We start from the raw sequence: 23,108 nt of genomic DNA on the forward strand, positions 1-23,108 counted from the left end.
TACAAAAAGTCACCTGGTCACAGAGACAGGCCGCGTCGGTGGCCGGTCTATATATAGCGCAGCGCGTCGTGGCACTGAGAGCCGGTGCGGTGATTTCGGCGAGTTCTGTCGTGCGGAGCTCCGATGGACGAACCTTCGGCTTCGACTTGCAAGTAAGTGGTTGCGCCCGGCTCCTTTGGACGTACATGCAAGTAGGGCAATGAGGCCGAGGCATGTCACGTGAGAAATTCTACAAGACAACGTGAAAACAGCACCATTACGCTTCGTAAAACGAGTCCTCATTGGGAAATCGTTGCAGTATCTTCGCATTCATCCACGTAGGGATGCCTATGTGCGCTTGACTTTATGCACACGCTACAGGAAGATGCTATTTGAATTTATTGCTCCATTTCGAGGCAGTGAGGTGGATTAAAAAAATGGAAGACGTGTGGACGTGAACGATCTCGGGAAGATAATAGGAGTACAGAAATTACTGTAGACGAAACCGAGCACGCACTGGCCTCGTGTTGATACGCTCTCAGAGTTAGCGGAGAAGCTTAAGGGGAAGCTTTAGCTCGGGTGCTCCTATCTAAATACATGTAAAAGCAGAATTCGTTTTTCTCGGCAACCACTGCGCCAAATTTGACGAGGTTTGTAGATTTAAAAGAAAAACTTAAGATCTAGTGACTGTTTGTTTCAGATTTTTGATTTAGGTCGTCCATTTTTTATTAAAAATTGGCAAAAATTGAAAATTTTCGAAAAACGAAGCTATCAAGTTTACAACTCTGTAACTCAGCAACAAAAATTGATAATACAATTCCGTGAACTGCATCTAATAGTATATCTAAAGTGGACAAAATTGATAGGTTACACATGAATGTCAAAAAATATCGTAAAATGGAAATATAGGTTTTGCAGAACCCTTGTGAACAACGTAACAAATTCACGTAAGATATAAAATTACGTATCGAATTTGTCCGCTTTCAATGATGTGATGGATCTCGTCTACGGAACCGCGATATCTGCTCTTGATGCAGAGTTATGAATTTGTAAACTTCATGCTTCTATTTTTTTCAAACTTTCGATTTTTTGAAAATCTTTTTAACAAAATTCAGGACCTAAATAGAAATTCCGCGACCAACAGTCACTAGAATTTGACATTCCCTCTCAAATGCAACAAACTTCAATAAAATCGGTCCAGGGGTTATCTCAGAAAAACTTTTTTGCGTTTTTACATGTATTTAAATAGGCCGCGTCGGAGTTGGGCCCGAGCTAAAGCTTCCTCTTAACGCGCTATCAAAAAGCACACCGAGATTGCTTACTTCCGCAACCCTTGTAACGCCGGATGACGAATAGGTGAACACCAATCAACAAGTTCAGACAGAACTGATTACTGGTAATTCTGAAATGAAGAGTTAGGTTATGTAGGTCTAAAGTAAATGAATATTGCAGTAAATAAATTTGGCCTACAAAAGTAAAGTCAATAAGAGGAATATTCTCGCGTGCGTTTTGTTTACTCTTCCGCATAAAATTGAACAATGCGTCACAAACGCTCCTGTTGGTAAATCCTAGTTGCGTGGCATCCGGGCAAAAGAACAACAAAAGGTATTATAAGGCTAGGTACGCTTTCCGCAAGCTACACTCCACCTCCTCTTTCGGGTCACAATCTGAAAGTCTCATGCACGGACTATCGTGCAGCGCCGTTTCCTTAAAATATTTCCCGGAATTTAGGCAATACAGGGTATTTTTCTTGTTATCGACTTTGTATTTCCTCTTGAGCACACGCGGATGTGGAAGGCGGGAGGGCAATCAGCGCGCTCACCGAAGCTATTTACAGATCAAGCTATATGACACGTTGACACATTGGTGATTACATTGATACAGAAGGGTTCTGACGCGACATTGTAGAGACGCTCTTTGTCGGAGAAACGCTTCACTGCAATTTTTCTTTCGAGCCTACACTGGTTCTTCAACAATTTCCTTCAATTGCGCCACCGCTGGTTTAAGGTGGGACTGTTGCATATTAAAGTATCGCCTCACTGTGAAGCGGTTCGAAACATCTGTACAGTGGATCAATGCTACTTTCAGTGGTCGCGTTAAAGAGAGGGGCTATTCTTGCGTGGTTAGGTAAAGCAAACTCATTGGTTTAAGCTCCAGTAGTAGTCACAGTGAATTGTTTTGACGATTATAACGAAAACAAATTTTTAAGATGACGACACAAAGCCTTTGTGAAGTGCAGGTAAGATATGGGCTGTTATTTTGCTTCGATGTCTTATATTTTTATCGTATCTCATAACCATGACGTGATGATGATGACGATCTTCGCCCTCTGCTCGAAGCCTAGACATGCAGCTGCAAGCCACCTAACTGGCAGCTATCCACATGCGTCCTTTCTTCAGCAAAGTGCTGATATCATTCGCACTCTGACCTCTTCAAATGACGCTTTACTACAATCCTCGTAAGAAAGTTGTGTCCTTTGTAGGCATTCAAGCAATTAAGGACTTTTCGCCAACTTGCGCTTAGCGGCATTTTCTTCTACCGGAAATAGTATCAATAGTGTCGAGCGATAAATTTTAGCAAGTATTTTCTGTTGACTTTGGGGATGATTAGTCTTATAATATGGGAATCCGCCGCTGTAACGCCTGTAGGGATAAAACAAGTACTGAATAAATGAATTGCTGTTCATCCTACACGGAACACATTTCAGTATTCTCGCAATTTCTGTAGAACAGCATTTATACAAACCGTAACTTCTCCACCGTTACTCCGTACATCGAAGAACGCAATCAGTGGCGTTAAGCGTTTGCACGGGTTAAACGTACCTTTGACACACTGTCTGTTGTCGATGTTGACAGGATACTCCGGCCTGCACTCGCAGCGTCGGGAGGTGACGTTGCAGAACACGTGGTACAGAACGCGGCTGCATGTCTGGTTGCACGGGTCGCCAATGTAGAAGCCCACATCTGCAAATGATGAAAGAAAAAGAACAGAAGAAGCTCCAGGTTATCATAAATGTTCCACAAAGATGCACGAAAAACTGTTATCGCAGAGCAACCGTAGTGAAATTGGCAAACTAGTGGCAAAATGGTGCATCTTTTTTTCGTTTAGTGAACGGAAACTGCAAACCAACTGAAACTAAGAAATCGTGTTGTTTCTGTGACGTAAATAAAACGGTCAATGTAATAAAATTTCTTTTACTAGAACACCTTACCGGAAATTGCGCTTACGGTCCAGGTGTCAGTGCCCTCGGCGACACTACTTTATGTGTGAATGCACTACGATAACCTTCTTAAGGACATGATGAAGTTTTTGATTGATTGATTAATTGATTGATTGATGTTATTAATTAAGTAAAAATTACACGGTTGATCCCTCTTTCTTAGGAATTGGTAGAACACGAAAGTGAAACGTTTCTTCACAGAAGCTGTTGCTTATTTGCTTCGCGAGCTCACGTTTGCTGCAGGAAAAAGCACGCGATTTGCGGGCCGGCGACCCTGTTTTAAATTTGTGTGGAGTTGGAGCTGCCGAGTCGCTTCGGCGACGGTACGAATATTTTGGTTCGACGTCACAGTGTCTTGGGCAGCCTGTTAAGACGCGCTCAGCTTCAGGACTGGCAGAGTTTCCAGCGTGCGCCGCGAACGCCGCGAACGCGTGAAGGTGTTCTGCTTCAAGCTAGCCCCTGTATTGTCGGACCAAAGCGAGATTCTCCCATGGACCTCGTTGACTTTCTGTGCCACTTAGCGCAGCAGTTTTCTTAGTTAGTGTCATCGCAAGCGAAGCAGTAGGCGGCGTGTAAGCACTGCTGACGCATGTTGAAGCTGTACTCTGTAGGCGACGAGGCGTCGCAGGCTATTCGGACGCGAAAGACAAACCATGCCCGCAAACTGCATCGCCACCTCAGGAGAAGGCCTACACACCCTACACCAGGCTACACCGCGTTGGAGACTTCACTGCGTCGAGACGGCCGAAACGCGCTCGCTGCCGGCGCTCGTTACTGTCATGTCGCAGTTCTTCACCGCTCCTAGATGGCGCCGCCGTCCCTGTCAAGAGATAGCATACTCTACGTGTTCGCGCTGACTTCATATCCGGTAAGAGAAGTTGATGGTGGACGCTGGCATAAAACACTTTCGTGTTAATAGGCAGCTAGGGCTGGTTTAATATAGGATAATAAATACAAAAGTGCTTCATTTAGTAGAGGTGTCTGTTATATATCTGTATACTTGAGTTCAAGGCTATCAGCTCTAAAGGGCCCGAGATGCCACTTGTTGCCTGAAGGCAAATGGGTTTGCAGGCGGACATTTGCCCTAAATTCAGGCGTTACTTTACCTAATGCACCCCGCCTCTCTTGATGACAATGTAGAGTAATGTGAACGTTGAGTGTGTGGTGTTTGTCTGTGTATATTGTTACAGTGAAGAGAAGGAAGAAGTTGAATTAGACTAGAGGAAGACGAAGTCTGGCAGTTGCCGGACTGCCATACCTCAGTTGCAAATATACATTATTTTACACTCGTGGGCCTGCTTTCTTCCTGCAAAATTTTGGTGGACGGTGCGGGGTACAATCACGGAACTTCCCAGCGCACGTCATCTACGTGCCGCCACAAGGGCAAATCAACCGACACAAGCGACAACGCCTCAGCAGCCCGTGCCGACGGTCATTCTCACTCATCCGCGGGACCCAGGGACATTTTGTGGCACGGACAACGCCGACGTCGAGGACTCGCTTACGATGTACGAGCGAGTGTGCGACAACAACAGGTGGGATCCAACAATTATGCTAGGAAACGTGATATTTTATCTAAGAGGAACTGCGAAGCAATGGTACGACAAACACGAAGCTGTCCTAACGTGCTGGGATGTCTGCAAAGAAAAAATGCGAGGCCTGTTTGGCAGACCTGTCGCTCTTTAGCTGGCAGCAAAAGAAGAACGTGCGTGCCGCGCTCAGACGTCCACAGAATCCTATGTCATGTACATACAGGATGTGCTGGCCCTCTGTCACAAGGCTGATAACAACATGACCGAGGCAGACAAGATTGGTCACATACTGAAAGGTATTGCGGACGATGCCTTCAATCTACTGATGTGTAACGATTGTGCCACTGTGGATGCAATTGTAAAGGAGTGCCGGCGCTTCGAACAAGCGAAGGGCCTCCGCGTAGCTCAAACTTTCGACCTATTGCCCAATACCGTCGCGACTTCTTCTTGCGAAGACCCGCCGCGGTTCGTTGAGCCCACAGGCCCGGAAGATATCAGGCCATCGTTCGCCGTGAGCTTGAGGCCATGACTCCGGCTCCAGTTCGTTCTGACTGTCGGGAAAGCGTGCCCGCTATCTCCCTTGTACAAGCTGTCGTTCGGGAGGAAATAGCAAGTTTGGGCATTCCGTCTCCCTGCTCGGTCCGCCATACAAGCACCTACCAGATTTCTCCTGCCGCTCGCTCCCAGACGCAAAGCTTTCCGCTACTCTGTCCCAACCCAGCTGACTGGCAAACAGCGGATGATAAACCCATCTGTTTTAGTTGCTCCGGTATTGAACACATCGCCCGTCATTGCCGCAACCACTGGTCGTCGCCTTCTCGGTGGTCGTCTCCGAGTCACCGAGGAGGCGACGACCGCCAAGTACCGCCAAGTACTAGACAATCGTACTTTCCCGCCCTATACGCCGACTAAGAACATCAACGCCGACAGTGCTCCACCAAGATCCAGCCGTTTCCCGTCACCGCAAGGTAGTAGGTCCCGTTCGCCTCTGGTTCACCGCTCTTCGTCCCCTTCTGCAACTGGTCGCTTCGCTTCGGGAAACTAGGTGGTGCAGTCCCGGAGGTGAAGCTGCAACTCCGACCCGGCCCACAAATCATCTGTTGACCCTGCTTACATGTGGAAACCTACTGGACATTGAAGTTGACGGCGTTCCTATTAGCTCTCTTGTTGATACAGGAGTGCATCTTTCAGTTATGAGCGCTGCTCTCCGCCGAAGGCTCAAAAAGGTTCTGACACCCGCCATACCGGGCACTGTGCAAGTCGCCGATGGGAGTACTTCACCTGTCCTTGGAATGTGCACGGCACGTGTGACCATTGGGGGCCATTATACCGTTGTTCTCTTTATCGTCCTTGAACATTGTCCGCATGACCTAATTCTCGGCCTCCGACTTCCTTTCGAAACACTCTGCCCAAATTGACTGCTCCGCAGGTGTCTTACAGTTGGATCTGCCGCTTCCTGCCGACGCAACAACTTGTGCTTCACACCGCTTATGCTCTGCTGAGTTTGCAAGGCTGTTTCCACAAGCGGCTACAAATGTCCTCCTGACGCCCTGTCCTCCCGTACCTAATGGCGAGTACGTCGTGTTGCCGCTTACTGACGTGGTTTTGTCGCGCAAGATTGCCCTGCCGAGCACCTTAATCCGGATCCGCTTAAACTACAATCGCGTGCCTATCCTCAATTTTGGATTTTCATCACATGTGCTGCCACACGTTATCGCCATAGCGCATATCACCCCTTTGGAAGAATTTGAGGTTTCTTTGACCTCTGAATCCTTCCTCAGTACCAACGGACCTTTGTCACCTACTCCTCCGTACATGTTTCTAAGACGATCGCCCCTGACCTTCCTTCCGAGCAAACAGCAGCTCTTCGTCCCCTCCTATCATCTTAACGGGACATCTTCGATTTGGACGACCGTCCACTTGGCCAGACATCTGTTGTCACGCATCGCACCAACACCGGTGGCGCCAGCCCCATTCATAGGCGGCCATATCGTGTCTCCGCAACAGAAAAGGCCATCATACAGAAAGAGGTAGACAGGATGATGGACAAGAACATCATTGAAACTTCCAGTAGCCCGTGGGCATCACCGGTTGTCTTACTAAAGAAAAAAGACAACTCTTGGCGCTTCTGCGTTGACTACGGTCACCTCAACAGGATAACAATGAAGGATGTTTATCCCCTGCCTCGCATTCATGACGCTCTTGACTGCCTTCACGGATCCCAATACTTGTCATCAATTGACCTCCGCTCCGGCTATTGGCAGATTAGCGTCGATGAGATGGACCGCGAGTAAACCGCCTTCGTCAAACCGGACGGTCTGTACCATTTTAAAGTCATGCCCTTTGGATTATGCAATTCGTCAGCTACCTTCGAGCGCATGATGGACTCACTCTTGCGCGGCTTGGAGTGGTCTACATGCCTCTGTTACCTCGTCGATGTCATTGTGTTTTCGCCAAACTTTAAGAGCCACCTGCAGCGCCTCACCACCATACTCTCAGTGTTTCGCAGGGCTGGCCTTCAGCTAAACTCCTCCAAGTGCCATTTCGGTCGCCGTGAAATTAACATGCTCGGCCATCTCGTAAACGCCGCGGGAATCCAACCTGACCCACAGAAAGTTGACGCCGTGCGAAATTTTCCTGTACCTTGTTCAACAAACGATATCCGTAGTTTTCTGGGCTTATGCTCCTATTTCCGGCGATTTGTGAAAAAATTTGCCGACATCGCTCACTCTCTAACTGACCTTCTTAAGAAAGACGCCTCTTTCTCTTGGGGACGACTGCAGGAAAAAAGCCTTCTCTACCCTGATTGAGCGGCTTACAACTTCCCCAATTCTGTCACACATTGACCCTTCTCCGCTCGCTGAAGTACGAACTGAGGCGAGTGGTCATGGCATCGGCGCTCTCCTAGCTCAGCATCAACAGGGTCAAGACCATGCCATAGCTTACGCTAGCCGCCTTCTTTCCACGCCCGCGCGAAATTACTACATTACTGAGAGAGAATGTCTCGCGCCCGTATGGGCGGTCGCAAAATTTCGGCCGTACCTTTTCGGTCGGAGCTTCTGCGTCGTAACTGATGATCACGCCCTCTGCTAGCTCTCCTCTTTGAAGGACCCAGCTGGACGACTTGCACGTTGGGCATCGCGTGTCCAAGAATATACATTTTCTATTATGTATAAGTTTGGGCGCCTGCATAAAGACGCTGACTGTCTGTCGCGCAATCCCGTGGATCAACCGGACGATACCGATGCAGACTCGGACATCAGTGTTCTATGCCTCTCCGGCTTCCTCCATATTGGCGACGAGCAGCACAAAGGTCCTGTTCTTCGAACACTTATGAAACGCCTAAGCTCCTGTCCCAATGACCCGTCCCTCCGGATGCTCACCTTGTGTGATGGAACTTTATACCGCCGTAGCGTTCGTCCTGACGGCCCGGAGCTCCTCCTAGTCGTTCCCAAGCACCTTCGACATGCCGTGCTCCAGCAACTTTACGACGCTCCTACTGCCGGCTATCTGGGTATCACTCGTACATACGACCGCCTGCTGCGCCGCTTCTTCTGACCTGGCATTTATCGCTCTGTGTGCCTCCATGTCTTTTCTTTTGACTGTATCAGCGCCGGAAGACGCCTGCTATGCCTCCCGCTGGTTTGCTGCAACCAGTTGATATCCCTACAGAGCCCTTCTTCTGTGTGGCCCTAGACCTCTTTGTTCCCTTTCCAATTTCCATCAAAGGAAAAAAATGGATTGCCCTAGCAACAGATTATGCCATGAGATATGCCATCGCACGAGCGCTACCAACCAGCTGCGCTACCAGATGTCACCGACTTCTTACTATACGACGTCATCCTGCACCACGGCACCCCTCGCCAGTTTCTGACGGATCGCGGCCGCTACTTTCTACCGAAGGTCGTCGATGATCTGCTTCTGTTCTACAAAACACCAGATTGCTACCGCGTACTACCCTGAAACGAACGGCCTCAACGAGCGACTCAACCGCACGCTAACTGAAATGCTGGCCGTGTAGTTCCCGACGATCACCGCGACTGGGACGTCGCTTTACCATACACCACTTTCGCATACAACTCGTCCCATCACGACACTGCCGGATTTTCACTATTTTACCTGTTGTATGGCCGCGAACCCACCTTGCCCTTTGACACGTTGCTATTTTCCGCAGTGCAATCACCCACCACCCGTTACGCTCGCGATGGTATTGACTTAGCCGCCCAGGCCCGAGAAGTCGCCCGTCATCGCCTCACACTCTCGCAAGCTTCTCAAAAGCGACGCTACGACCTTCGGCACCGAGACTCCAATTGCTCACCTGGTTCCCTTGTCCTTCTCTAGACGCTTTCACGTCGCGTCGGCTTGTCGGAAAAACTACTTTCCCGTTATTCTGGTCCGCACCAGATCTTACGCCAACTGTCCGACGTGACATACGAGATCGCCCCAGTTGGTCAGCCTTCAGTGCCTCCCAACGTCACCAGCGATGTTCTTCACGTCGTCAGGCTCAAGCCTTATGTCCCCCCATTAAGTGAGGCTCTATAACTTGCACCGGGACGGAGCTACTCCGCCGGGAGGGTGATGTTACGGTGAAGAGAAGGAAGACGTTGAATTAGACTAGAAGAAGACAAAGTCTGGCAGTTGCCTGACCGCCATATACTTCAGTTGTAAATATACATTATTTTCCACTCGTGGGCCTACTTTCTTACTGCAACAATATTGACACGTGTAGTTGTTTGTCTTTATCGGGCGACTACGTTTTACCGCCAAACAAATGTTATCGCACAATGCGGGACGCGCGTTCATGTATCGAAAGTGGAAGACGCGCGGTTCCCAGCGATTACTCTGGAACATTCGACGACTGATGTACAAAAGCCGACACGCTTGATCCGCTGATCAGATTTTAGACGATCGCCGAGTGTCTTCGCCGGTGTAGCCGTTCTTTGAGTGTAGCCTGTTTTTGAGGGCACAAGTTCGCCCAATAAAACGCTAGTTTGCTCTTTTCCAAGTTTGGCTGCTTTCTTCACCGTTACTACCACGTGACAATATTATGGAGGATAGCGCTGCAAAGCAAAGTGATTTTATTTGAATGTTGACTTCTTTGTCTGAATTTAATTGTCACCATTTCAAGCAATGAAACCACCTCATCGCCACACGTTATTAGATGATACGTTAAAGCAGTGTCCCCTTTCCTTTAAAAAACCACAATGAATGCGGAACTTCTCTTTTCTCATAATGACTAGGTCTTTGCATTTACTGACACGTCCTTGTGTAGCGATATGGTTGGTTTGCAAGTTCCTTGAAATTCGTGCTGCAAGCGCAGCTCAGGCAACACAAAACACACAACCGGAAATACACAGTCATTTGGCTTTCTGTTTTCATCGCCTTTCCTATGTGTTTCTGCAGTGCTGTCTTTATAAAGGAGAACTTCCCCGAGGTAATATTTTCGTCTCAGCTGTCGTAGCGACTTCAACAAGTCATATCTTTTTGGTATCACTGGCCCTAACACATCCGTTCTTTTTCTGTTTGGGCAAAGGTAATGTTTGCCTAACCAAAGGTACGCATGCCAGTAAACCATCTTGTATGCTAATGTTGAGGCTGCGGCAAATCGACATGGTATTTGCAGGAGGCATAACGCAAAAGCGACAAGACAGTGAAGTACGTATGCATACGGCCACAAAAAGAAAACATTCGAACGCTTGTTTTAAGTTATATGCAAAGTTGGCTGAGATACGTGTTGCAAGTTGCATTTCTTTTGTACTCTGGTTCTCAAACTACCACAGAAAATTTGGTGCATATGGACTGCGTGTGGCGGCACCTTGAATTCTTTATTTTTGACCGCATGGGAACCAAAATGGTTAAGCATGAACTTGAATAGTTGGCAAACACAGATGATTGAAGTTCGTGCTATCACGACAAGACAGGAACTAGAGAAATAGAGATGGCAAGACGCACATTCTTTCCATTACCACAATGTTCAGCATAAGGAGGAACCAACTAGTACAACTTTTTTATTGCTAAGCGCAAAGAGATAGGAGAAGAAAAGGCACGGATATTAACCAGACCCACGTCTGGTTTGCTATGCTTTGAAATGGTCAAAAGAGATAAATTGTCGAAAAAAAAGACAAAGCCATAATTTCGCGCACACGTGAAAATGCGCTGACAGTCTATTAATGGTAACAGAGACATGTTGGCTTGATACTGCAATGGTGTTTTCGTTGCTTTCTGTGACACTGGTGCATAGAGCTATGGTCCGAGGATACTCGTCTCGGAAGAGCCATGAAGCATGCTGAAGGCACACGAGCCCTGGATTCAGATGGTCAAGTACTTGTAGGACGCTACGAGATGACGGTGCATGTAACTTCTCTGGAGCTGATGGTACGTTTCATGCTGTCGCTGTGCCTTTCAAGTAGAATATTGGATGTTGCTCGGGAAGTGTAGGCAATGAATCAGCATCCGCACGTTCCGTAGCTTCCTTTTCCATGGTATCATTGCCTTTACTATACTTCTCCTTTGAGTCCACAGTGCTTGGCCTGGGTGACAAAGGAGATGGTGATGATAGACGTGGAATGCTCGTAAAAAAGCTGCGAATCTCCTTGGTGAGTGCCGAGATTGTTTTCTGACAGGGTCAGCAGCTTGTCTATGATAGGAGTGGTATCTCATTATCTGTTCCAATATACAGCCATTTCTTCCTAAATTAGGGGACATGCTGTGGAAGAGGCATTACGGGGTCCGGCACTTCTAGGGCACTTCAGAGCGATTACATTACAGCTGTCAAGGCTGGGACACTCGAAGAAGCGGGGCCAGGCCGTCACGTTTGTGTGCACCTAGCTCACGTGCCTAAACATTGTACATTTCCTGCATTGTAGTGGTATTGGTAGAAAGGAACGAACTATATGACAAAAAAGGCCCACCTTGGCGTGTGGCATGTGCTTGCGTCGTAAGCCCACGGAGCTCTACAGTGCTCACATACATACAAATGCGAACTCGGGATCTTCCATCTTATTTCACCCTATTTAACCTAGCAACCAATTGAACATATGCGTTCTAAGTGTACCACACATATTTGGAATGTCCTATCAAGTTAACCAGTCAATTCATCAACCAAGGAGTATGAAACAGCCGCAACGCAGATGTCACGGGAAAACACAAACGCCACTATGAAATGCATAATAAAACCAAAGCCCTCCGCCTAAATGTTGTTAATGGCAAATCGATTTATGCCGCATTATGCGAAAATTCGAGGTGGTGTGAAGAAAACAAGGTGCCAAAAATGGCCGACTGCGCAAAGAGTAAAAACAGGTGAAGAACTTCTCGTCCTACGCGATAACATTGCACCAAAGCTGCTACAATGCTTTCGCACTCCCACCACACGCAAGCAATATTAAGTGTCTCTGCCGGATTTTACAATCCTATTGATTAATATTACGGTTAGCTATCTTCGGATGCTTCCGCAGTTTCCTACGGTTATTTATCAGTATATCTAAGCGTTTTATCAGCAATTTCTTTCGCTGGGTATGTATCTCTGCGCAAGTACCATTTTCAATGGCAAAAACGTATTTAAAATTTATCTTGGCTGAATCAAATCCGCATTACATATACTCAAACTGCCTTGTCTGAATATGTATTAACGCACAAGCCATGCGTGTACTTCACGGTGGCGCCGCGAGATGGCACAGCGTGTCCTGTGGGAAGCGCGAGAGAGGTGTCCAGCTGCATACTCGCCTCATGGGAGAGGAGTTTATGAGGTGGCAATGCGCTGTGTCACACCATTGATTCAACACTAACGGCCTTATGTCCAAATTAATTATGCGATGAGTTCTGTGGGAATTAATTCATTTATCCATTGATTGACAATTTATTCAGCGAGCGGGTGAGACGGGAACTTTCATGCCCACAACATAAAAGCTGGGCTTTGACTGACGTCGTGACGGGCCCTCCTGATAAATATTCATCACATGGTGTCCTTTGAAAATCTCCTAAGCGACCGCACCTTGGTCAGTCAAGATAAAGTACAATTTGGTTAGAGTTATGCAGGTTAGAACGGAAAAGCACAGGCAATCCTGGAAGTGCGGAGCCAGTAAGCCTTAAAGCGAGGGGTCAGCGCACTGATACACCTTGTATATGCCGATGTGCCAGCTTTTAGAAAATGCTGCATCTTATTTCTCTGATTATTCTCCGCGATGCTCTGCGTATAGCACGTAGGGTTGCAAGACACGTGAAGCGTAATGCACTCGGTGAAAAACAAAGAGAACGAAGAAAAGCGCAAGTACTTTTCTACGTATGAGGTCTTGATATAAATGAGAAAGCAAAACTTCCTCTAAATAATAGAATAGTAACTCAAAGCACGTGTAAGCAGAAAAACGTTTATATCACTTTGCATGACCAAGTCGAAATGACTTTTCTAAGGCTTCTTCATTGATTCGCTAAACGCCTGAGGTCGCTTTTAAAAGTGTGCAATTAAAATCAATGTCAATACTGCAGCGTTATTTCTCGGTTTTTGACTGACTTAGGTGCCCCTGCAAGCCTGCATAAGACACAGTGCCCTTGACGAGGATTGAATTTTGATACCTCGCGAATAGATACCCGACCCTCTCACTTTGCTCCACACCACTGTTGAGAGCCAGTGGCGCAGTACTAGTCGAGCTGCAGCCAAATGAGAAATATCCACTGAGCTTACAAATGCCATTCAGCTGCCAGAAGAATAGTTGGCCTACCTGGCGCAGTATTTTGTCAATATTTCCCTCGTGGCTCTTCCATGTAACGCTTCGCCCGAAAGTCTCCAGCGGCCGCGAAGCACATGACTTAGACGGCAATAAAACCTGTGGCGCAGTAGAGGGAGCTGAGAATCGTCAGATCAGCGGAGGCTGCCATGGAAACTGAACCTGGCAACGTTTAACGATTTAATCCTCGCGAGTGAAGCTACCTTAAAAGGGCTCTTCGAAGAACTAAGAGGCACTGGTTGAGATTCCATGTGGCTTAGTTAAGCTAGAAGTGGCGAGGCATACACACGGCGAATTAATAGCCAGGTCGTATGCTACATAAGTTTCCAGCTAAGAGAGTATACGGGGTAAGTTTTCTAAGTCATGACCTCATAGCGGAAATTCCCAATGGACTCTACAGCACTATAAATAGTAGCAGTCATCGTAATACACCTAAATGAAGGCATAAATAAAGTATTAAAAACGCACACTCTCACCACCAGTCAATAATGGCGCGCATGAGTTTGGAGAAACGTTAAGTAATATTGAAAAAAGATAAAAAGCCAGCATGTTGTTGTCATGGGCGGCTTCAGTGCGACAGTGATAAAAAAATGCAGGCTAGGGAACAAGCAATTGGCAACTTTAATATCGACTCTAGAATAACAGCGAATATAGGCTAGTATAGTTCGCGAAAAGGAATTGAATATGAATAATGAATACCTACTTCCAGAAGAGCGATACCAGGAAGTTGACTTGGAAAATTTCTAACGGAGACCCATGAAATTAAATACAATTCCTACTCTGTGCAACGGCAGCGCAACGCAAAACATAAAAGTATCAGGCAGAGTAAATGGCATTATTCATAGGTTAGCCAGGCTTAGGCTTGCTAATAATTTGAAGATGCACAGGCCAAAATTAGTCAAAAGGACAGCAGCAAATCTAGCGACAGCCATAGTAACAACGGACGAAATTCAAGCTGGTGCTCACGAACAAATATAAATCTTTGGAACAGGAGGGTAAGAAGTGGCATAAAACTATGTAATGAGCAAAGTAAAATACTCTCTCGCGGTGCAATCGGTGTTGGAGGTAAGTCGCTAGGACAACAAATAGGTAACCGCTCTCAAGTAGCAAGCAACGTATCAAGGACACAACAAACCGTGAAAGTGTCTAACTCAATCCAGAGATCGTATTGTAGTGGCTTAATTGTCCAACTACAGAAGCAAAAATAAAATAGTTGATATTCAAATTTATAACATCTGAAAGGTTCAAGATGCCGTGAAAGACAGGGACAGCCTAAAATGAGTGAGTTAAGCAAGCTTTGAATTGAAATGAAGGCGAAGGCAACAAAAGGTGGGCGACATCATTAGCAATTTTGTCGATATAGTAACGCCTCAGGGAAAGTCTACATCGAATTGCACAGAGCCAGCGAACGGCAACGTAACTACATGTGAATTTAGTAAATAAATTATGTGGTTTTACGTGCCAACACCACTTTCTGATTATGAGGCGCGCCGTAGTGGAGGACACCGGAAATTTTGACCACCTGGGGTTCTTTAACGTGCACCTAAATCTATGTACACGGGTATTTTCGCATTTCGCCCTCATCGAAATGCGGCCGCCGTGGCAAGGGTTCGATCCCGCGACCTCGTGCTTAGCAGCCCATAACCATAGCCAATGAGCAACCATGGCGGGTATCTGAATGTAGTAATGAAAAGCAAGCGTTAGTCATTACATCTGTTCGTACACCTCCAACTGCAGCAATCCATTATTGCATCACCTACCACATCACCATGTCACTTAATTTGCAAGATACAGTCAGAGGAAAACTGTCAGGAAAAGAGAGTGTAATAGTCGATTTGCTAACAGAAATGGTATATTGTGCTCGAAAGGATTTGTACCCTTTACTCGCAATGCCTAATTATTTAGCTCCACAGAAGGCTGCAAAACGTGCCTACATCATATGAACGCATAATACCGGAGAAGGTAAAGGATGGAGGAAATGTGGGTCCGTTGGCCAAGTTTCGGAACATGCACAAGATATTTCCGAAGGTAATTTTCAATAAATATGCCAGACGCTTGACTTTACAAAGTAGAACCATTCAAAAAGAGAATATGCGACAATGAAATATGTTCGTGTGATGAATTGGGTAATTAAGAAATTTGTGTAGTATAACAAACATCTTATGATAACTCTCAGATAAAAAACTGCATTTGATGATTTGTAAAGATACTTGCAATAATGGAGGCATTGCGTAGTGAAGAAGAGCAGAAAGCTTGCCTGAATACTCAATTACAAGCATTATCTCAACACCTAAATATGTCTAAACATTCCGCAGCTACCTTATAAATCTTCATAGAAAAATTGGATATGCACCCAACAGCAAAAGGATGCGACAAGGAGATACCAACTCTCCAATGTTATGCACAACGTGCATTACATTGCACTCAAGCTGTCACAGTGCTGAGAATTAGGCGTGAAACTCAATGGCGACATCTCGAAAGTCTTTGTTATGCATGCGACTTGGTCTTGTTCAGCATCAGTGGAGATGATTCGCAACCAACCATAGAGGACCGTAGCCGAGACAGTGTGAGAATATCACTGTAGAATAACATGCGGAATACTGAGATAACGTTCAATAGCATAGCAAGAAAACCAAAATTCGTGATTGGTGGTCAACCTCTGGTATATGTGGATGAATATGTCTAAGCCAATTAGTCACGGAGAACTGTATCACTGCATCAGCGCAAAGAAAACTTTTATGGGTTTTACGTGCCAAAAATACAATATCATTATGAGGCATGCCATAGTGGGGGACTCTGGAATAATTTATATCACCTGTGGTTCTTTAACTTCAAACTAAATCGAAGTACACGGGTGTTTTCGCATTTTGCGCCCATCTAAATGCGGCCTGTATGGCCGGGATGTGATCCCGCGACGTCGTGCTTAGCAGCCCGACAACATTGCCACTACGCAACCACGGCGTGTATTACTAGAATGAAATTTACAGAAGAGAAAAGGTTGTTTGGCGCAAATGTGACAGCTGGGCATTTCCAAGTTGTGACCAGCAGCTTGCCGCTATCTTTGAGAAAAAAAGTGCAAGATCATTTCAGTTTATAGTGGTAACTTATGGGGAAGAAAGTTCAAGGATGTGAAAGAAGGTTCGTAAATTGAGGACCATGCAACGAGTGGCGAAATGGAAAGCGGCTGGCGTAACTCTGAGTGGAAGACAGCGGTGTGAGTTAGAGACTACGCTGGGGTAGCCGATATTTTCGTTGACGCTAAGAGCGTGAAATCGAGTTGGGCAGGCTATGTAGTACATAAAGCAAATAACTAGAGGTGTAATCGAATTCCAGTATGGCTGCCGAGGGAAGGCCAGCGCAGTCGCGGATGACAGAGAACTAGGTGTGGTGTGATGAACTCGGGGATATTGCATGCAAAACGATAAGGTGAACTGAATGAAGTAGAATGTAAGTGGAGGTCACTTGTATATATTTTGTCCTGCAATGGACATAAAAGCGGCATGCGGGAATGTTATTGAAACGTACGTGTATCCTGTTCTTCTGCAACTATTTTTAGCATTTTCATAAATTTAGCTCAGGGTATCATTTCCTTTCATTTCTTGCTCCTTTATTTAAACAGGCGTGAGGGCTTCTGTATGTAATACATTAAAATTGCAATAGAGAAGAAGAAGCAGCTCTGGGCTTTGGCTACTCACGTGACCAGCTCGCACTTATACAATCAGTGCCTTTTATTTCGTTTGGCGTAGTGAATCCGGCTAGCTGTCTTTGCTCTCAGCCCTAAATCTTTAGTACCCTTCTCTTTCTACGGGGGCAGAGCAGCAGACTACAGGAATTGACATCAAGCGGACCCCTCTGCCTTTTTCTTAAAAATATTTGAAATATTCGTCAAAGTGTGCTACGTCGTGAAACAAAACTGTTTACACAAATAAATAAGTAGTGTCGAATATTATGAACACTCGTTGCGACAGCGTAATAACGATTACACAACCAACTACTTTCCTAGGTAATCACTCGTGTAATCAGCGACAACACTACATAGGCGTTAAACACGTACAGAGGAATTACTTCTGTTCGTGAAAATACGACAAACATACTGCCCGTACGATCTTTGTTGTACGCCTGTTATGTTTCTTTACCACGCCGTTAAGGTGCGGTTAATTGTGATTGACTTCATATTTATCGATAATGTGAACAAAACAATGAAAATAACTTATTTATGAGCTAAAATAAAAAGAAAGTATTTAAGCAAGTTGTTGCATTTTTACTAATGATGATAGCTTCTCTCCTACTGGCTTCTTTAATTTATTGAATGATGAGAAAACAAAAGCTTTGAACATTCTATCATAACAATGCCATATTTCTAGGGGCGGGCAGCTTAACCAGGACGAAGGACAAAAGTTTGTAGGTGACACGAGTGCTGATAGCAACTGGTTTATTTTTTCAAACAAGTGAATAAATATACACAGTATGGGATCATATGATAAAGTGATGCGTGCAAGCGGTGAAAGGGTGTCACCATTTCTTGTCATTAAAACTTAGCTTATCATGTAGAGAGATAGAAGTATGGCTGACGCATGCGCCTGGGTTTACATGCATCAAATAAGCTTCTACAATATCACGCATGATTATTTTTCCATTTTTGTACAATATTTCACTTTTTTTAAAACAAAGGTTTGCATGGACAAGTTCTACCACGCGTGGCCAAATTCGAGCCTGTTGAATTTCTGATAACAGCTTGGTGCTCCCTCAGGCGGATGTTAAGGCAGCCTCTGGTCTGCCCAAAGTGCGTTTTGCCGCACAAAAGTGAAATTACCTCCACAAACTCCACTGAGCACGCCACGAGCTTCCCCGTGTGCTTGATGCGGCATATGGGCATGGACGCCTGCATAGGTCTGTTCACACGAGTACATATATTGTTTAAGGAGTTTTCAGCTGAAAAGACGACTTGAACATATTTGAGCGACATCCCGGTTCAGTCATTTCTCAAGATCTTGGTTGTTTAGTTAAACTCTACGTTGATTATCTGGGACAATGATCTTATGACTCGAAAGCAGGAGGTCTGCACTGGCTCTCAGGTCGAACCAATTCTCAGCGAGATTTTTCTCGGCAGTGTTGACCCGACGCTCGAGAGGGTCTTGACGGGAATTTTGACCGAGTGTTTTGGGTTTATTGATGGCTACTCCATAATTGTCCGCTCCCAAACAAGTTCTAAAGACATTGGCTTATCTAGCTGCCTTTGACAACAAAGCTATGGGTATCCGATTTACTCATGATCTGCCTACTAATAACTAATAATGAAATGCAATTTCCGGATTTACAGGTAATATTAACAGCACAACACATTTGTTGACAGTATACCCCAGGCAGAAATAAAGCAGTTTTATACTACGCATCGGCACACTTACAACTAGTGAAAAGAGGCCTTGGTATGACTTGCTTAGGATGCGCACATAGAAAGCCATGCCCCTACTTGACCAATCTCAGCTTTCGCAACAGCTTAGTCGTCTAGAGAAGGCAAGTTTTCCAAATTCCGTTCTTGTATCAATATGTAAAGGGCTAGTGAAGAAAATAAATAAGGCGAATCACCCCAGAATCACCCTAACGGAAAAACTATACAGTTATCCTTTAAGTACATTATAAAATATAAAGACGCCAAATAAACTGACACATACAAGAGAAGAGAACGGGACAAGGAGCCGTTTTGTGTGTTCGTTTATTTGGCGTCCTTATATTTTATAATGAACAGTTACCAACTCGCCCAACAAGAAGTCCTTTTACAATAATCCTTTAAGTAAATCAGGTAGGGCATGGTTTATAAAAAGCAGCCATGAAATATGTTGCTCAAGTCGTCTTTTCTGCTAAATACTCGTTAAACAAGATATGCAATCATGTCAATAGACCTGCGCAAGCGTCCAAGATCATTTGCCGCCACAAGCAAACGGGTCAGCGTGTGGCATGCTCAGTTGGAACTGTGTAGGTCGTTCCATCCGCTTTTGTGCGGCAAAAAGTACTTTGGGCAGGCCGGTCGCTGCCTTAACACCCGCCTCAGGGAGCACCAAGGTGCTCTCAGGAATTCAACAGGCGCGAATCTGGCCTCGCATTGTAGAAATTGCTAATGAATACCTTTGTTTGAAAAAACTGAAATATTCTATAAAAATGTAAATCAAATCAGCCCCGACATTGTGTTTAAGCTTACGTTATACATGCCAACTCAGGCACATGCGTCAGGCAGACTTCTATCTCTCAGCATGATAAAGAAACAAAGTTTTCGAATGACACCTTTTCACCACTTGCGCATGTCACTTCATCACATGATCCCATTCTCCGTATATTTAACAACTTGTTTGAAAAACTAAACGAGGTGTTCGGCTTCACTCGCGTCCTATGCTTATTTTGTTTTTCGTCCATGTTGAGCATCCTACCCCTAGAAATATGTTCAATCACCAAATCGCCCAGCTAGCTGCGGTAGTTGCCGTAAGATTGTATTGTAGATTGCATCGCGTCCTCAAGCATCGCAAAAAGTTATCTAAGAACACTCCTGTTGATGCAATCTAAAGAGCGATATATGTAGAATATGTGGACTCAAGATAAAAGTAATAAAGCATAAACGTTATCATTTCTTTCACGCACATGGCTCGCAAATAAATATTAGGCGTGACGACTCCACAAACAAGTCGTTACAATGTGGCTCCCCAGGCTACATTCGGGCCTACGAGATTCGGCTTCTCAGAAACCGCAAAAGCAGGCTGTCTTCATCTCAAGATATATGCGAATTCAATACCGTGTTCGTACAGAAAACATTCCCTGAAGCGCTGCCCACACCATAATTTTTCGCCGAGAGACTACACCTACAACCCTGAAGGTACAACCTCGAGGACGAATGATGAAATAATCAGATTCTGAAAAAACCCGCCGCACCAGTGAGGCGCGACCTGCGTTGATGGAAAAGTTTGGGGTGCATCAAAAATGCATTACGGAACGATTTCCCAAACTCGGTGAGAAAAACAACGTTGACCCAGAAGCAAGTCCCCCTTCCTCTACACTCCTTTTAAGATGCCTATCCGCGTGTATGCGAGAGACGTGTTGCCTACTCGAGTTCAAACAACCATTTGCGCATCGATGCACGTAAGAAAACAAAGTACAAGATGGCAACCTAACTGTTTTGCGATGCTTCAGAGCAGCACAACGTTAGGGTGACAAAGTGTCCCAGCTTTTGGCAGGATAGCGATTGACTGCAGTCGACCTCTAGCATTTCCGACCACTTACCACATAGTCAATGTAAGCTAGAATAGAAAAAAAGTTCATATACAATATCAAGAGCAGAATATAAATAAATGTTTATCGAAGCCAGCTCTTGGTTTTGCAATACCTATTGCGCAAGGACTCGCCGCAAACGAAAGTCGAATATCAGAAGCAATTTTTTAAACGCAGTCATAACGAAAAGTATAACGCTATGAAGGTCAATATAAAGAAAAAAATGTAAAGGTACCAACGGGGTCCGCTGCACGTAGCATTTAAAGGAGCGACTGCGCAGTTTGCCGAGCTAGGCGAATTTCCTTGGAAGGGAAAGGAAACCAGCAAGCCAACCTCTCGCAATCTTCAGGCCATAAAGAAAGAAGATAAAACGAAAAGCTGAAGGTAACAAATCGTTTATAACAGCGATATCGAAGTGGTGCCTCTCACTCGGGAATTTCCGTACTAGATTCTCTGTTCTATGTCTACGCTTCTCTCTCTCTTTTGCTTTATGGGTTTATTTCTTTGTGCGTTGTAAAGAAAACTGACTGGCTCAGCAATGCTTTTTAAAAAGGGACTACAACAGAAGCCGGTGTTTTTTTTTCTCGTTAGATACCTATCAATGCAAATTAGAGCTATTTGATTTCACAGCCAAAGTAGGTGGCCGCATATGTCGTGGCTGGTGTGCCCTGCAGAAACGATGAACGTCATGAGTGCCTGATGTGCAAGCAAGACGAACATGGCAATTCATATCTAGCTGCCACACTTTTACCCCCAGACCCTGAACAAGTTTTGAGCAGGGAACCCAAGTAGAGGGTTGAAGCTCCAGTCAGTAATTATGAATTTCTGGCCACAGCGCATAGGATTGAACAAAAAGAGGAAACTGAGAAGGAACGTTGCCATCTCGAAAGTGTCGACACTGTGCGGAACAACTACAAGAATAAGGACGGCGCCCGCGTAATACGGAGAGTAGCAGGATACACAAGAGACTCCGGGTATGCACGAATGTTGGCTGATAAGGGCGGAGGCTATGTAGTCATGACCCAAATGCTTCTTATTGACAAGGCCAAGGCCGCTGTTATTAAGAATTTTAGGATCAAGAATTGAAAACCAACGAGAGTAAAGAGCAAGGATGTAGCCTTGCTGGAAGATTTGAAGATCGACTGCATTAAGAGGGAAGTGAAGAACAACAAGGTTCAGACACTCACTGTGTTCTTCGGCGTAAAGAGCCACAAGGTGGAATATTCCTTCAGTGCCATTGTTACGGAGCGCGGAACATGGCAGGCTACTATCAGTCGGTATCTGCAAATACAGCTGAAGTTGCTGGCACGTCAGGTACCATACAAGATTTCTAACTCAGACCAACTAGTGGAACTACTCAATGCTGATCTGCCAGGCCAGAAATCGGGCTTCTCGGTTGACATGGAAGGGCTATTCTACTCGGTGCTCCACGAGGACGTGTTTCAGGCGGGTTGTGATTGCACTGAAAGTTCGGGAGGGGCAGCGTTCCAGAATTCGTGTTGTGTACCCGTAGGGGATTCATAGAGTTGTTGGAAGTGTACCTTCCCTCAACTATCCTGAGGTTTCACGATGCCTTTCATGTACAAAGACGAGGTATATGTATCGGATCAAGTGTTGCACCGGTACGCACTCCACGCACCTCCACCACAATGTTACGCGAAGGACGAGTCAGTAAGACGAGCAACTATTTATAGGTTACATTTACAAAAGCGGTTGCAGCGCTGACCGGTTAGATTCACCGTGCGAGCCCAGTTCGTTCTTCCTTCTCTTTTCTCGAGTTATGGCGCCCACGTGCCTCATTCAAACAATCAAATGTCACACGCGTGTGACAATATATTTAGCCGAATTTGCTTGTTGTCGCGGGTACTTACTGACGACCGTATAGTTCATGTCTTGAGATACGTCGACTTCTTAATCCTGTTAGATAATAACGCTCACAACGACCTTGAAGAGGTAGCAAAATACATGCTTCAGTCTTTCGAATCTATAGCCACCACGTTGAGTTTAGCCTTTGAATTGATCGAGAATCCTTCTTTGCAGTTTTCAGACATAAGGCTGTTCTTTTATGATAAGCATCACCTATGTTGTAGGTACTCGCCTCGTTCAAATAAGGCACTTCTGCCGTTCGATTCATGTCACTCTAAGCTGGTCAAGAGGGGCATTGTGGTGTCATCCTTGAAGTCATCTCTCGCCAAGTCATGTAACCTTACGTTCCGCGCTAGTTTTGCCTCCCAGGTGAAACGTCTCCGTAATGCAGGTTTTCCGCAGGCCCTACTCCAGGTCGGAGCTGACTCGCTGTTGAAGTCCATATGCCACCATATCACCGACACTGGGGTTGAGTTATGAGAAAAGAGAGTGAGGCTAAAGTTTGAGGTAATGCCATAAGTCCATAATGTTTCGCAC

The 23,108-nt window shown here is 45.5% G+C and overlaps 1 protein-coding gene across 1 annotated transcript in view; it reads right to left on the bottom strand.

Moving 5' to 3' along the window:
• The window catches only part of LOC142583337 (uncharacterized), a 348,940-nt gene that overhangs the window by 166,351 nt on the left and 159,481 nt on the right, over nt 1–23,108 (bottom strand). The window contains exon 3 of the mRNA XM_075693760.1: nt 2,802–2,942. Coding sequence (XP_075549875.1) covers nt 2,802–2,942 — 141 coding nt within the window. The remainder of the gene's footprint in view (nt 1–2,801; nt 2,943–23,108) is intronic.

Source organism: Dermacentor variabilis, chromosome 5, assembly GCF_050947875.1.
Source record: "Dermacentor variabilis isolate Ectoservices chromosome 5, ASM5094787v1, whole genome shotgun sequence".
Classification (NCBI taxonomy): Eukaryota; Metazoa; Arthropoda; class Arachnida; order Ixodida; family Ixodidae; genus Dermacentor; species Dermacentor variabilis.